Source organism: Ischnura elegans, chromosome 5 (genome assembly GCF_921293095.1).
Source record: "Ischnura elegans chromosome 5, ioIscEleg1.1, whole genome shotgun sequence".
NCBI lineage: Eukaryota > Metazoa > Arthropoda > Insecta > Odonata > Coenagrionidae > Ischnura > Ischnura elegans.
The window spans coordinates 19,431,444-19,447,003 of NC_060250.1; the positions used below are offsets into that span (position 1 = coordinate 19,431,444).

The following is a 15,560-nucleotide window of genomic DNA, read 5'->3' on the forward strand; positions in this document are numbered from 1 at the left end:
TGACTGCCATGATGTTTAGTTGCTCTATACAGTCTCCGATCCGGATTGTACGATTTTATCCATCAATTAACATTTCAGCACATTAAAGCATCTAAAATATGCATCCAATAATATATTTTTTTCAGTGCATCTCAATAATAGACTCACTGATCTATTTTCAGGTGAACTTTAGAAATTTATAAGTTCGTGATTTTTATATGGTGGTAGCCATGGACTAGCTAGTAAAGTTGAAATATTTAAGGTTGCAGACTTGTAACCTGTGCCGTAGAATGGGCTAGTTAAAGCCGGTTGCTGTGAATCTGACGGAAAAAGGATTGTTTTGGACATGGTTTTTGATAATATTTCTGCGGTCTGAGGATGAACTGTAGGAATATTTGTTGAGCTCAATCACTGAGTGAGATTCTTTGTTAAGCCAATAATTTGAGAGGAATAACTCCCACCGCATTTAACTTAATAATGTCTTTATTGACTTGGCCTTTGGTTTGTACCCTTGGCAATCATGGAAAAGGTAATTTGGTGACGAATAACTGCTTTCTACCTTATTGTTTGGATTTCGCTCGCTGAAATATTTTTTACGTTTGAACAGGTATTGCGTGCCTTCGGATTTTGCAGGTCGCAGGCCTTAAAAATTTCCTTCCTCCAGAGAAGTATACTGGTAAGATATTACGATGTATCATACTTCGATCGATGTCAACAACTTCGCTCGCACAACCTTTATTTTTACTTATAATTACTCTTCGTCTTTACTTTCTATCATTGGGGGGATTTCATTTAACTTGCATTTTATAATATGTAACGTTGGGCTAGTTTCTCTCTTGAGCTCTTTTAGCATGGAGAATACATTATATGTATTCTCCATGCTAAAAGGCAATGTATTAATCATGTCTTTTAGAATGCGTACTTGGTCACCTGCTGCAATCAGACCGAAATCTGAAGGTTATTTGGTCAAGATTTTTGCGTTTCACGGTCATGAATTTAACTTACTCAAATTTAAAGTTGAATAAGATTTCTCCTCACCGTTGTGATTTGATTTTCAAATATGAATGAGTATTTGATAAATATATATTAGATAACCGCCAGCATGTCCGTAAATGAACATGTGTGTACTGTCGTCGGTCATTTTTCGGGCCGCCTAGAATCATTTAGAATTAATTCTGCAGTTCATCGAACTTTTGGCCTTCATATAAGTATTCCAAGATTAATTTTTTTGCTTTTAGGAATGGAAATTCCTGATAGACCAAAGTTGAAGTTTTTTGATAAAGTTCCTCAATATCCAACGAATGTTCGTCCACCAAAAATGATGAAATGCTTAAGATTCATGAGAGGTCCAGAACTTGTCAACAATAAATTGATTCATAATCAGTTTGGAATCATGGTGAGTAGAAGTGAAAGTCCTCTGTTTTGTTAAGAAATTTATTTCTCAGTGTATGCAACAGATATATTTGAATTTTTTTTTTAAATTTCATTTTTGAGTCGTGTACTTCCTTAGCTATAATTTTGTTCGGCTGTGGAATTATTTTAAATAGTCATGGCTGTGATATAATGTTAGTGTTTTGGCAATAATTACATTATTGTAACTTCTTTTGGGTATCGCCTGCTAGGCTCTTGGGGGTGGCCGTCTTAGATGGGGTCATTTTGAAATGATTCGGCTGACAATTGGCCGAAATATAGATACCAGTAGGATGTTTGCTGTTTGGAGGGTAGATGCACCATGGCAGCCTGTCACCAAAAAAGTAAGTGTTCTATTTGGTGGTTGTGATGAACCAGTAAGTCGTAGGGGACCGCACAAAGTTTTACTGTAAGCTTATGTTTAGTGGAGCTGTTTCATTATGTCTTAAAATCTCTAGCCTTTGTGAAAGGCCCATTATTATTATTAAGTGGATGCATGGACTTGGCATTGTAAAATGTGTTGTGGAGCGGGATGCCTATATATCATTTAGAATTATTTCTTGTGCCTCTCAAACTATAATAATAAAGGGTTGATTTAATTTTTGTTGATGCAGGTTGGTGGGAAAAATGCTGAAAAGTAGCAGCATACTTTTAGCCATGCACTGCTGTCTTGAACTCTCATTTCTCATTAGACATAAGTAAAATTTGGATGAGAATTTACTGTAATTGTGTAAGGTATTCTTTTGTGTGAATTTAATGTGCTGTCGCACAAATACTTCAATTGTGGCTTATTTTGCATCATAATAAAAAAGTGCTCTTAGGGTAGTAGGCAGTAGTATGGACTGCTTGAAAGTGGTTCTAATCCCCCAACTAAAATTTTTGACTCCTCTCTGTGTACCCCCTCATAATGAATCACCCTGAAGTGCGCCTGTCCTCCAAATGAACCCCTTTCCCTCCAGAAAAAAATATTGCCGAATCGATACTCCCAGTATACTTGCCAAATGTGCCTACTCATATAGATACTCCCTTGATCAGATGGTGGCTACTCCCATTGCAAACTATTGGATATTTTAGCTTATGACCTCTGAATTGGGTGGCACTTGTATTTAATGCCTTTGCACCCATGTATAAACTAAAAATGTACAAACATATAAGTCATTCTATCATGCTTATATTCATAGAAGACTTTAATATGGCATGTTAGCTTGGGGCCTCTCCCCTGAGGCAATCTGTTTCTTTAAATTACAACGATGGGAAGTCAGAATTATCTGTAAAGCCATGAAACAAGCCAGCTATCATAATCTATTCAAACGATTAGAGGTGCTTCCTTTGTCTTGTTTTAATGTGTAGTGTGCTGTGAAGTTAATAGGAGATTTTGAATCTAAGCTCTCTTGTCAGGTATCACGATATTCATAACTGCCATATTTGAAGCTGAGATGATTATGGAGTTAGGCAACATTATCTTTCTGTCTTGAATAGTGCACTGGCCTCATTAATGTGAGTACAAGAATTCAAAATCAATTACACATATCTTTGAAAGATGAGATGGCTTGGAGAATGTTCAAAGGTGGTTTAAAGCACTACCTTCTGAGTAACTGCTTCTATTCTGGGGATGAATATTTCAACTCATGAAGTGATGTCTTTTTTGTGATGAGTAATTGCAATTTTTCCAATTGTAAAAATTCTAATTTTATAATTTTTTTCTTTACTGGTCATATATACACGTATGGTTACATTCTAAACATAAAATTAATGCATCAATAATTGTTTACTGGAGAGGCAAAAACAACGGAAATAAGAGGTAATGTCTTCCAGAGTCAATGTAAAAACTAATGTGGAGGACCTAGGTATGATCTAAGATGATCAGTGTTGTACTTTCACTGTCAAAAAATAAATTATATATATGGGTTTATACACCGAAAACTCCCTTTGCTTTGGCCCACAAGGGTAACCACTAGATGACACTGGGGCAGCTCACCACTCACCAACAGAAGTGGACAAGGACACAAGAATAAAAGGAAATATGTATAGGTACTCACGCAGTAGCTGTAAAAAGACAAGAGTATGCGTTTCAGGACACGCTTAGCCCAAGCGAAACAAGCCAATATGGGCGATACACTCTACCAAAATCATGGTAAACCTTAGCGTCCTGGTAGCACAACTGTTAGAGCACCTGGCTGGCAACCGGGAGGTTCTGGGTTTGAGTCCAATTCAGGCCGCATTTTTACCCTCTGATTTCTGGCGTTTTCCATCTACCTCTGCCCCGTTGTTCTTGTCCTTGACCTATTATGTGTTCCTATCCCTTTCTTACCTTACTTATGAATTTATGTGTGTACATGTATGAAATTATTTGAGAGATGTTGAAAGCAATTTGTGGGTGTAAATTTAATTCAATTTATGAGTAATTATTTCCGATACACTAATGTTGGGGTTTTGCTTGTTAAAACTTCACTATGTACTTGAATATTTATGCAGTTGTGGTTTCTTGAAGCAACCAATGCATGTTTGGACTTTCCATCCATTTTATATTAGGATATGAAAAATAATAAGCAAGCTCCATGTTGTAAACGAGGTACATATTTATGATAAGTAATAGTTTACATATTGAATACCACTCTATATCTAAAAGTGGTTTTGATTGGTATTTCATAACCTTGTTCTTACCGTCATAGATTTTTTGTATCTTCAGTTTAGTTCTCTCTTCATGTTAGTAATGTTTTGTATGTGTAGGGCTATTGAATCCTAATGGATTGAAGGATTGTATGATTATGTATACCTAATGAGATTTCTGTTGTACTAAGGGCCAAGGTCAGCGAATGGGTGGAGGAAAAGGAGCAATAGATCATTATGTGACTCCAGTGAAAGCTGGACGCATAATCGTTGAGGTTGCAGGGAGGTGTGAATTTGCAGAGGTAAGTTCTGTTTATTTTGTGAAATCTCTTCCATGTCATACTTTGAATGGAAAGTAGTTTTTCTTGGAAACATTTCACTAATTTTTGAACTTCCAACTGGCTTCTATACATTTGTGTCATTTGAAGAGGATTTCAGGAAATAGGGTTTAACTTCTTGAAACGGGTGAGAATCAAACATGGTTCTCAAAGAATATATATTGAAGGAATGTATCTAAGTAAATTTCTTTTCAATCAAGCCTCATCTTCTGAAAGTTACAACCTAATCCATTATATTTATGTAGTATTCAAAACTTACTTTCAATTAGTGTATTGAGGAATGCAGGTCTGATAAAAGTGACTCCAGAAAAATATTTTATAGCCAAAATTTTTGGAAAATATTTTATTTTAGGCTGAATTGGAGGAACTGATTTACAACAAAAAAGAAAATGTATCCAGAAAAAATATCATGCTGCTATTGCTAGTAATTAATAAGACCTCTAATACTGAATAAACAAATTGAATAGAGATCATGAAATCTGCTGACCAATACATTGATTGTTCTGTTGTTATTAATGTTGAAATGCACAATTACTTGCTTGATTCTACTGTAAGTCACTTCCTTTCCATTGGGGTGGTACAGGTAAAGGGTTTTCTACACCAAATTGCTCAAAAGCTGCCCTTCAAGGCGGAGGCTGTAAGTGAAGAAACCATTCAGAAAGCTAGAGAAGAAGAGGAGAGGCTTGAAAGGGAGAATATGAATCCATACACATTTAAGTATATAGTCCAGAACAATATGGGAGGATGCCACAGGTGGATATCACCATATGATAAAGTTTGGTTTGGGAAATACAGGTAGCCCCATAATTGTCTCCATTATCTTATGTATGTAAATATTACACAATTTATAAGTCTCTGAGTTTACTGTGATTGAGTGTGAAATAAATTTTTTTGAGTTCATGAATTTTATGGTAGCGTTGTTATTTTAGCAAAATAATAATGTACAAAATTTTATTTATGATCTAATGAGTCTTTATTTTATGGGCAACTGCATCAATAAATATGACATGTCACTTGGCAACAACATCTTCCTCAGTGAGTCTTCTTGCAGCATGAATGAATAATTTTTCTGAGGTGGGTTTGGGGAGTTTTTTTATATATACTTCAGGATTTAGTATCAAGCCCAACAAATGGAGTTTGAGGTACATATGGTAGACTCAAAATTGACATGGTGACAATTTTAACACTTTTATGCAAGTTTTATATGATTCTATCTGTAACAAGAACCGTTTTCACTTTATTTTGGCAAGACAATATAAAACACATGGGTTCACCAATCATTACCTCTAGCTAATACATTAATTATATATTGGGAAAGAAATATTAATGAGTACATTCTATTAGGTTTGTTGTACAGTCAGTTTTAGTTATTTTTGTATTTACATTAGCATACGAATTTGATGCCCTCTAAAGCCATCATCTTTCAAATTAGGCTATGGTATTTGTGATTTACTTCTAAAATTTTCAGAATTCTTTGGCATTCTACTTTCAAAACAACCTTTGTGATATGCTGCATCATAGCTACACACAAATTGGAAATATAGGTCAACTTCATAGATGGCCATGAACACTGGCACACATAATGCAAATAATGTCATCCTTCAAGGATAAGAGGCAGGCTATCATATTGAGTATAACTGACCTTGGCATCATTGTATACCACCTTATACTTTTAGAATGATTTCACATGTCAATACAAAGCGAAATGTATGATTTTAGCCATGCCAATTCAGTACATACAAAGCATAAGCTGACTCACGCCTTCATAATCCAGAGAAATCTTCAAATTACATCAACATTTCATTTAAAATTTTACATAACATGCATCTTTGTCTTATGGCTAATATTTCAACCAACAAGTTAGCCTTTTTGTTATACACAGTCATTATATATAAGAATTATTTTTGCAGGTTAATTTTAAAGGGGTTGAATGCCATGATTATAATTTTACTGATGAATGTTCAATGCTATAATTACAAATGCATATAAATTATGATTAGCAGCTCCAAATATCTTTGCCTGTGATATTCATTCTGGCTGAAGACTTTTTCTCTACAATCACAAAAGCATTCCTTACAAAATTGCCAAATTTACTCAAAGTGTCTGTGGAGTACTTTTCATGTGAGATTAAAAAATTACACAAATTCGTTGGGTTGTAACGGCAATTAGACATGCTATTTCTTGCTATGAAAAATGTTGCTGAAATGAGATATTTTTACATTTGCGTACTTTTTGCTTACAAAAGTCATCAGGAAACATTTTATATAATGTTCTTAGTGATTTGAACACATTGCCTTGAAGTGTTTCCCTATGCTCTGTGAAAGAGAGCTTGCGTCACTGTTCAGCTTGTGGTAATGTGAATGGGACTTAAAACTTCAAATGTTATTTTTTTAATGTAATGTGTACTGTATTCATGCTCAGTTTATGTAGGTAATGATGATATTTGCTTAACAATTAATGACTCGTTGGCCAATTGGGACTAGCGTAACACCCTATTGCCAATGGAAACATGAGAAAATTGTGCTTGTTATCAAATCTGACGGTGTCAGTAGGTAGTTATATTTACATACTTCATCATATAAAGTAACTAATTTACTATAATGAAAAAAATAAATACTTCAAAATAATTTCTATACACAGGAAAAGAAAACATTTTCATAATAAAACTATGAAAATTCGTAACTAAACAGTTTTCAGAAGTAACTATTTGGGTTGAACAGTTCTTGTAATGCCATTAAAACATCTTGGTACCTGCACTTAACAAAGACAGCAGCATGGATAAATAATGCTGACTTCATGGCAAAATATTGTTGAGAATACTTGCAATCTGAGATAAATTTTAGGAACATTGATTGCCTATATTACATCACACACTCACATACACAAACAAGAGACATTCACTTAAGTACTTAACTTCTTTTTCTCTTCTAAACCTCACTAAAATACTTGCCTCACATTCATTTAGCTTTGATATGATTTCATACAACAATTTATGTTATTTCATTTATTAAGTCAGTCATATCATCATAAGAAAGATTTGTGGATATGAATTTTTTTATGCCTACGAAGCTTACACAACTTTATGAACTCTTTCATTTATCATCTACACCTTTTATTTGCATGTTCATCACAAAAAAGCCTTGAATTTGTGATGTTTTATCATCAGAGGCATACAAGGACAACAAATTTCATTAGTTCAAATATAGTAATAATAATACTTCCAACCATCTGATGACGGATTGCAACACTTCAAAAGTTTGGTTGACGTGGGAGATGCTTTGAATCAGCAGTATACTTTGGTGTGTCAAGTGTTGCGCTCCATCATGCAGTGATAGAGCTATGGGTGAAGTCCTCCACAGCATATGATGTCAGAGATGTTATATTTTGGCATCTGTGTACCAAAATCAGTAACCTTCATAACACCTCACCATGCGCGATATTATATCGTTCGTATGTCATCCCTACCATTTGAGCACAATAGTCATTTCATATGCATGCCACTAGATTCAAGCATTTGATTCCTTTAGACTGTCAAAGTACTCCATTATTTTCCTGTAGTCCATCAAAAGGTCAAGATCCAAGTCAACATCTTTCTTGTTGTATGGACTTGTCTGTTGTGACGAGCAGTGACCGTTTGCATGACCACCTTCCTTGCTGTCTTCCCAACACCTCTGCTCCTTCGGCCTCCCGACTTCTGTTTGGCCCCCAAACTTCCTGGACTGGAGGAGAAGCTGCCTCTTCCTCTCAAACTCCTTTGGATCAGAGAACATAGGATTCCCCACAATATTAGCTTGGCTCATGTCTGACGCATCCTCTTGGCTGCTGTCGACATCTTTCTCGCCCACCTCTTGGACGGCACCATTGCTCGAATATCCAGACGCCTCGCTATCTGCGTAAATGGCGAAAATTGGCTCCTGAGCCTCGTCCGAGCGCTGAGCCACAATGCCCAGATCTCGTCGGAAGGAGTCACCATGGTCTTGCTGCTTCTTTCCTGGGCTCACCGCCACCACTTCCTCATCTGCTGTGCTCTCGCTGTCGTCCCTTGTGGTACGTATTGCTGAGGTATTCTCCTCTCCTCGTCCCCTCCTCCCTACCCCATCCTCCCTCTGACTGCTACTTTCCCGGGAGTCCCTCGATATTAAATGGGGGGCTTTCAGCTGGAATCTGGTCTGGCCATTTAAATTGTTGGACTTTTGGTTTGCTTCAGTGCCAGAGCTCTCGCTGTGGTTCTTATGGTGTTTGTGGTGGTGGTGGTGATGGTGGTGGTGTCTACCTGCACCACCACCCCCTCGGGAAGCTGCTGGAGATCCCCCGTCACTCCTTGGCAAGACCCGTACTCCCCCTACCCAGGGTGCCTCGCTCCCGTCATGGTTGCTGCTGCCATTTTCCTTGCGGCATCGCCTCTCCTTTGGAGGTGGTGGTGGGGGAGGGGATGGAGAGCTAACGTCACTGCTCTCCTTTCCATGTCCAGGGTGGACACTTACTTCACGAAATCCTGGGGTGGGGGCTTGGGTTCGGACTGGCCCAATGCGCGCCACTCCAATATTGCGATGTGGGGGCACTGGAGGCCTGTACTCAACAGCCCCATCACCCTCAATGACAAAGCCCACTTGGGGGGCGTTGTCCGGAAGGCCATGTGGGGGAGGTGTTGGTGGTAAACCATCCCCACCCCTTCCTCCTCCTCCTCTACTGTTGGTGCATGCGTGGGGAGGAAGAAACGGAATCAGTGAAACAAGAAACACTGAAGCACTGCCTGGATACATCATGGGGATGCGTACCTCAACTCAAAAGGGAATAATACAACAAGCATAAGCAAGATGTGCATGCTGGTTATATGGTGACATGCCTTGTGTAGGGATGAAAATATTTTTTTTTCAAAGAGGTGCAGGAGTTAGTGGACAGGGTCATCAGAGACCACGGTCAGGGAGATAGGTGGACAACCAAAAATTCAAGGGTGTCCACCTCTTCTCAAAGCCCTTGAATGGTCTCGTGTTTTTGACCTTTCCACCAACTTAGGGTGCCAATGACTAGGGTGTTGGGAAGAAGGGTTTGACGCAAGCGGTGCTACTTGAGGTGGTTGTTGGGTGCTATGTGGCTGCTTTACATACTTCATCCACGCCTTATCTATCTCCACAAAACCTCCAGCGTTGTTCTGCTGATGCTGCTGAAGGTTCAAGGGGTCGTTGGCACGTCCGCTGTTTCCCTTGCAGTAGGTGGAGGTGTCAATTGAGGGCCTTAGCCCTTGGTTGTGCGTCACCTCAAAAACTGTTGTCGAGACCACGGCTGATTCTCCCATTGCAGCTGCTGCATCTTCCCTGTAGTTGGGGTTTGTGGTGATCCTGATGGCTTCGATGTCATTGCCCTCAGATTGGCCAAAGGAGCGGCCTACACCCATTCCTGACGCCCTCTCAAGGGTGGCACGGCCCAACCATACCCAGTCGTGGGCATTTGTGGTGGATTCCCTCTTGGCCCCTCCTCCACGACCAAGCTTGCCCATGTTGACTGCCCCATTGCCAAGTCCACCGAGCGAGCTTCCTCCAAGACCACCACCCAACCCAAGATTCATGTTCCCACCCATTCCTGGGGCTCCAACCTCTTTGAATCGTGATGCATACACAACACAAGACACCACAAACACCACTATGGCAAAGCAGAATGCTCCGAGAAGGACATACATCCCTATTTCAAGCGGAGTCATGTGCATGCGGTGTCCTGATCTTGCCCCTGCTGTGGAGGAGGATGAGGCTCCACCGACTCCGCCGGAATTGGAGACGTGCTGCCTGGCTTGAACAGTGGGTTCGTGGTCATTTTCGTCCTTCAAGGGGATCCCTATGAGGATATCCTGCAAATCAGGTGGAATGCGCCCATCCCTGCCTTTGTAGCCACCCTTCATTCCACCATGACCCGAAAGAGACCCTCCCAAACTGCCATCACCTCCACCATCATTCTGGACAAAGTCTGGTCGCAGGGCCGAGTCAGGGCGGACAAAGTGCACCTCCACCCTTGCGTATGCAGATGCTAGTGGCTGCGTTTGGGTGTACTGGGGCTGCTGCAAAGCGGATGACCCAGACTTGCGCCTAAGTGTTGCGGATGAGAGGCTGCCGGATTGGACATTGGCTGGCGTGGCCCTCGCTCTCGGACAGCGCTCGGGAAGGAGGAGAGATATGTGCAGCAGGTCACCCCTGCCCTCTCCAACTGCGATCACCCGAGGATGGGGGGAGGCAAGCATTGGGGCAAAGGCCACCACGTCCGTGTCTAGGCTGTCCACTGCTAGCTGGTAGTCTGTGACGGAGACCTGCCTCAATGGAGTTCTTGTTCCATCGCTGAATTCTACGTCTATGTCGAGCAGCCCTTCCTGTGGATGTAAGGTTAAATGTTAGAAAATCCATTTCACTCCTAACTCCCATAACTTATTAGGATGAAAATCCTTGGGAGTAATTAAAAAAAATATTTTAGGGTCTTTCGATCACGGCCATTCAAGATAGCTATAGGTTATATCTGGAAGAGCAAAATTTGTTTCTTGTTGACCCCCACTTACAAGATGTATTTAGTGCCAACACACGATCACTGTCAACATTTCATATTGCAACATCCCAACATTTACAAACAGGTGAACAAATACCAATATAATAGCTCCTTATCTGAATTTATGCCAGTATTATGCCAATTGATCATTCATTTACCTGGGTGGGAATAAGCATAGGGTAAAAATGGCTAAACTTGTATTCAAACAAATTACATAGCCATTAACCAACCTTACGCAAAATAAATTTACTGTGTCGATCTAGACAACCCTAATAACTGCAGTCTTTAGTGAGGTAGGTATTCACCAGGGGCAAACTCCAGTGTGGGAAAATAAAGGGGGTTGAACCAATACCCACCCTCTCCAAATTTTAGATGAAATGACTTTTTCACCAGTAATGGTAATTTTGAAATACACGATTTAATGATTGTCTGTGCCCCAGGAATTAATTCCTGGGAGCACCCCTGATATTTGCTCTTTTTTTATGAAAGGTGTACATGTAAACATGGAGACATATTCCAGGGCAGAAACATTTGAATGCAAGTGATTACAACTTGTGTATTTTCTTACTTTTTAAAAATTAATTAGAAGGCTTTATTTTCACAGTGAACCCATTCAATACATTGTCCAATTATTTGCAGACCTTGGGTGCGTGAGAGTGGTGTCAATGCTAATGAGTGGGCATGGTCATTTTCTATGCATATCACTCTTATATTTTAGGGACTGGAGTCAATTTATGATTTCAACTTCTCATTAAATTAGTGAAATGCCCAAACATATATACATGGGAGAGAAAGAACTCATGACTCTAGAATGAGTAAATAAACAAAAAGATTGACTTTTTTAGAATTCATTTAATAGAGAGGCTCATGAATATCCTACATGATGTTAGAGCTACAAACAAGAATTTATTGTTGAGTGCGAAAGTAGCTTATTCATTTTGCTTTGATAGCTTCTTGTACCTCATAACGTGTATCACATTCTTTCAGTGGTTAAGCATTGAAGGTTAATGAGAAGTGCTTAACTACATTAAGAATTCTCAGCTAAATAATCGACAACTTCAAATGTAAAACTTGTTGGTACCACTACATCTTTAGCTTACAATGTGCCTTTTTAGCCACGGGATACATTTTACTCTGTGAAAGTGACCTATAGAGTTCACAAATTATATGGGAAAAATCTGAAACCTTCAAAAAATACTTGAAAAGTAATATTTTTAGGGGCGATATTCTATCACTTTACAAGGATTTTTGCCACAAACCTGGTATTGGGCAGTCAATTTCCGGGTTATAGATGTTTCAGCTATGTATCCATTTTCAATACTGCCATCTGGTGTGATTGATAACTGAAGTCCAGACACCACCCTGACTCCGAGTTTCAATATGGTCACCTTATCATTCCCAACACGAACCTCCTTTGCCCCCACCACTCTTCCACTGATTGGTGATAAAACCTGTGGAAAGGGAAATCCATTTTTAAGTTTTTATGCCATTCAAATGAATAATTATTTCCTATGAGAGATTTCACCTCACTGGACAATTTTCACAGCTGAAGCACTCAGTGGCAAATAACTAGGGGGTCTATAAATGATGGCCTCCTTCCATCCTATAGAAGTTCAGCTGCAATGTTAAATTATTCGTGAAAAAAGTGAAATAATTATAGGAACCAAGACAATCATCAATTTTTACAATTTAAAATCATTTCTGCTCCTGAAGTCACCGTAGTCAACTGCTTCAAAATATTTTCCTGTGATTTTGTCCCCTACTTCTAACAGCAATTTGCTATTACTGTTCCTGTTTTGGTAATAAATTTGGAATAGGAATTTGAAAATTGAACACTCATTTAAAATATGAGGACCAATAGCCACTGCTTAGAATTTCACAGGAATAAATTCCTTCTTTGGTACCTAGAGTATTTATAAAAGTATGTTTTCCATACTATCTGGTATACTATGAAATTTTTGCTTGTGTGAAAAATGTGTTCTCTGAGATATCAGATAAGTATTCAAATGATTTTTCAAGGTGATTTATGGAGTGAAGTGATAGTCAACTCAAAAATGGCTAGAGTAAAGTCAACATCAAGGAAATTAGACAGAGAAACTAAAAAAAAAAAAATTAAGCAGTAAAATTTAACTAGAAAGTTTTCTTCTAAGAGAGACTTTAAAAATCTGAAAGATGAATAGTATTCCAATGGAGAACAATCATTTGCCTCAACCTGGATACAAACAAGGACCAAAAAAACCTCTAACCAAAATGTATAAACCACTTGAGCAACCATTGTATGATCAACCCCTGTGGTTTGTTGGTAGTGTAATTAGTAGCAAACTCTGAAAGAATCCAGAGGTTCCTAGCTGAGTCTGGATCTAAGATTTGGTAAATGATTTTTTCCCAGGGAATTTTTGGCATTTAATGTGCACTTGTGGGGAAATGAAAAAAGGTTCACTGCTGGCTAATCTGCTCAAAAAAGACATGCAAATTATAAGTCTGGAATATAAAGCTTGTTTCTATGCATGGCGATGTTTGCATTTAACCACGACACAAATCTCATAACATGGTAAATATTGAAAAATTAACGTAAACCAATGCCTCACCTGAACCTCTGTGCGGCCAGTGCTCTGTCCTTGAAGTATTCTGCCATCTAGCGAGGCAATCCTGGTGTCTGACACTCTCAAGAGAGCAAGCACCAAGTCTGTGACTCGCAGCCATGTGCGGCGAGATATGAAGTATGACACTCGACCAGAATCATGATCTTGAGCATAAAATCTGGAGTAAACCTGAATAAATAGAATAAACATAATTGTATATATATTACAGACAGTTCACAATGATTCTCAGTTGCTCCTTTCTTAAGTCAGATAGATGTAACAATTCAAGTATCCAAACTAGTGTCACATAATTAGGGGATACAAGTAAAATTATATTATCTTTCTTTCCTCAAATGTACCCCTCATCCCTCAAAATACATTAATTCTCCCCTTTAACCTCTCAGAAGTGTTTTCCCCCATGCTCATAAACTCCCTCCATGAAACATTTTCTGGATATGACCTCCGACAAATCAGTAAACTAATTTTTCAAATTTGAAACTTTATTGCTCCATTATCAAGGCTTTCATGAAAAGAGTTGTTTATGGTTGATAATAGATCAGTAAGATTCCAAATGATGATTTTTAATGAAAAAAAGAGACCTATACTCCAAAAAATAATAGTTAATAAATATATTGCAAGGTCATGAAGATAACTCATTCTATTCTGAGTGTTATAGCTGATTTTACTCATGAATCATGAATTGTGTCAATTGGGGCCTTTTGACTATACAGGATAAGTTGATGATTTTTTCTGTTAGTCTCCATCATAGCTCACCTCTACTGGGCTTTGTTGAAACCTCAGCCGACAGATGTGTCGCTCTGGAACGGGCTGTTCTTGTTGCTCCATCCCACCCTTCTTTCCAAGTGAGCCCCAATTTCGGTACATTCCTGTTTGTGGAGACTCTCCAGATCTTCTTGGGTCCAATTCATCTATTAGCCGCTTTCCATCTCCACTGTTGAAAATCCAAGTTTTATAAGAAAATCAGTCTAAATGAAAAGGAGAGCTATTTTATAGTGGAATTTCCGAGGAGGATCCTGTGATGTTTCACCTAGGGATCTTAAAAGAGGGTCCATTCAATTGAATCCATGGTAAAGTGACTTCAAGTAAGTCTAGCACTAGGTTATGTTACTCCAGGAGCAGTGGGCTTGGTGCAAATCAGAATTATGTTCCAGTCAGCTGTCATCACGAGTGGTTGATTTTTCAAATGGTCAGCAATATTATTGGAATCTGGCTGTTTGAAAAATTTCATTCTGATATCATCATGACTCACGTCATCATAGGAATGAAATGCAAACCCACCAAATTGTAATCATGTTGCTAATCACTCGGAATCAACTCGTGGTCATAAATGATGAGGATAAATAATGGATGCGATGGTGGTTGGCGTAACATGGTGAAACTCCTTCATGATGCACAAAGGTTAAGAAAACACTTAGCTGTTTCACAAAATAAATTATAAATTATTAAATTAAATTATTTTGTGAAACAGCTAAGTGTTTTCTTAACCTTTGTGCATGATAAATAATGGATCGCTGGCCTCCGTCGTGGCAGGGCAAAGTCACTCCAAAAACACTCCCGCTACTCCCCAAGCAGACAGAGTTTTTAAAATTTTCAATGAAGATTCTCATGGATTATTATTATATGTAGTGTATATATTTGCTATCCCAGCTTTTTACTCCAGGATTTTGTTTTTAGGTGCTGGCATTTAAAATTTTTTATTGCTCCCGGCCTTTACACCAGGAGTATTTTATTAACTAATTTATCTTTTCAAAATTTTAACTTTTTATGGAGCCAGGTCAATTTTTTAATTATATTATTTATTTATTGTTGGGCGTCTGAAGAGTGGTTCTTGTGTAGCTTGCCTTGTCCTGGGTTAAGCTCTGTTTCACTATTTCAAGTGATCATTTTAAGATTGCATAATTTTAGTTCATTCTTATTAGTTTAATCAGCATTCCAGGTAGAAATTCAAAATTAAATTCTTTTTATCCTCTATAGTTAATTTTTTTCTTTAAAATTCTCTTTATTTCTTTTAGTTAAATTTTTTTCGGCTTTTCTGGAATGCCAATGCTTGGTCGCATGTATCGGGATATGTTTTTAGCCTTTCTATTTTTCGTTT

General features: G+C 38.4%; 2 protein-coding genes across 3 annotated transcripts in view; one reads left to right on the forward strand and one right to left on the reverse strand.

Annotated features, from left to right (window-relative positions):
* The first annotated feature begins 259 nt into the window (after window positions 1-259).
* LOC124158550 (39S ribosomal protein L16, mitochondrial) lies at window positions 260-5,246 on the forward strand. The gene is made up of 6 exons (XM_046533701.1): window positions 260-508; window positions 587-655; window positions 1,218-1,375; window positions 1,602-1,733; window positions 4,191-4,301; window positions 4,921-5,246. The coding sequence occupies exons 1-6, from the start codon at window positions 457-459 to the stop codon at window positions 5,134-5,136; spliced, it is 738 nt and encodes a 245-aa protein (XP_046389657.1). The 5' UTR covers window positions 260-456; the 3' UTR covers window positions 5,137-5,246.
* Window positions 5,247-5,286: 40 nt separating this feature from the next.
* The window catches only part of LOC124158549, a 577,153-nt gene continuing 566,879 nt past the window's right edge, over window positions 5,287-15,560 (reverse strand). The window contains exons 7-11 of one of the 2 annotated variants that reach the window (XM_046533700.1): window positions 14,219-14,396; window positions 13,451-13,633; window positions 12,122-12,313; window positions 9,446-10,692; window positions 5,287-9,023 (exon numbers count right to left, since the gene is read on the reverse strand). In XM_046533700.1, coding sequence (XP_046389656.1) covers window positions 7,844-9,023; window positions 9,446-10,692; window positions 12,122-12,313; window positions 13,451-13,633; window positions 14,219-14,396 — 2,980 coding nt within the window. In that variant the 3' untranslated portion in view covers window positions 5,287-7,843. Of the gene's footprint in view, window positions 9,027-9,445; window positions 10,693-12,121; window positions 12,314-13,450; window positions 13,634-14,218; window positions 14,397-15,560 lie in introns of both variants that reach the window. The other variant, XM_046533699.1, reaches the window with a different exon arrangement.

Coding starts and splice junctions, on each gene's coding strand:
- LOC124158550 (XM_046533701.1), top strand. CDS start 457: ATGTCTTTATTGACTTGGCCTTTGGTTTGTACCCTTGGCAATCATGGA. Junction 1,734..4,190: donor GGCAGCCTGTCACCAAAAAA/GTAAGTGTTCTA, acceptor TGTTGTACTAAG/GGCCAAGGTCAGCGAATGGG. Junction 4,302..4,920: donor GGAGGTGTGAATTTGCAGAG/GTAAGTTCTGTT, acceptor GGGGTGGTACAG/GTAAAGGGTTTTCTACACCA.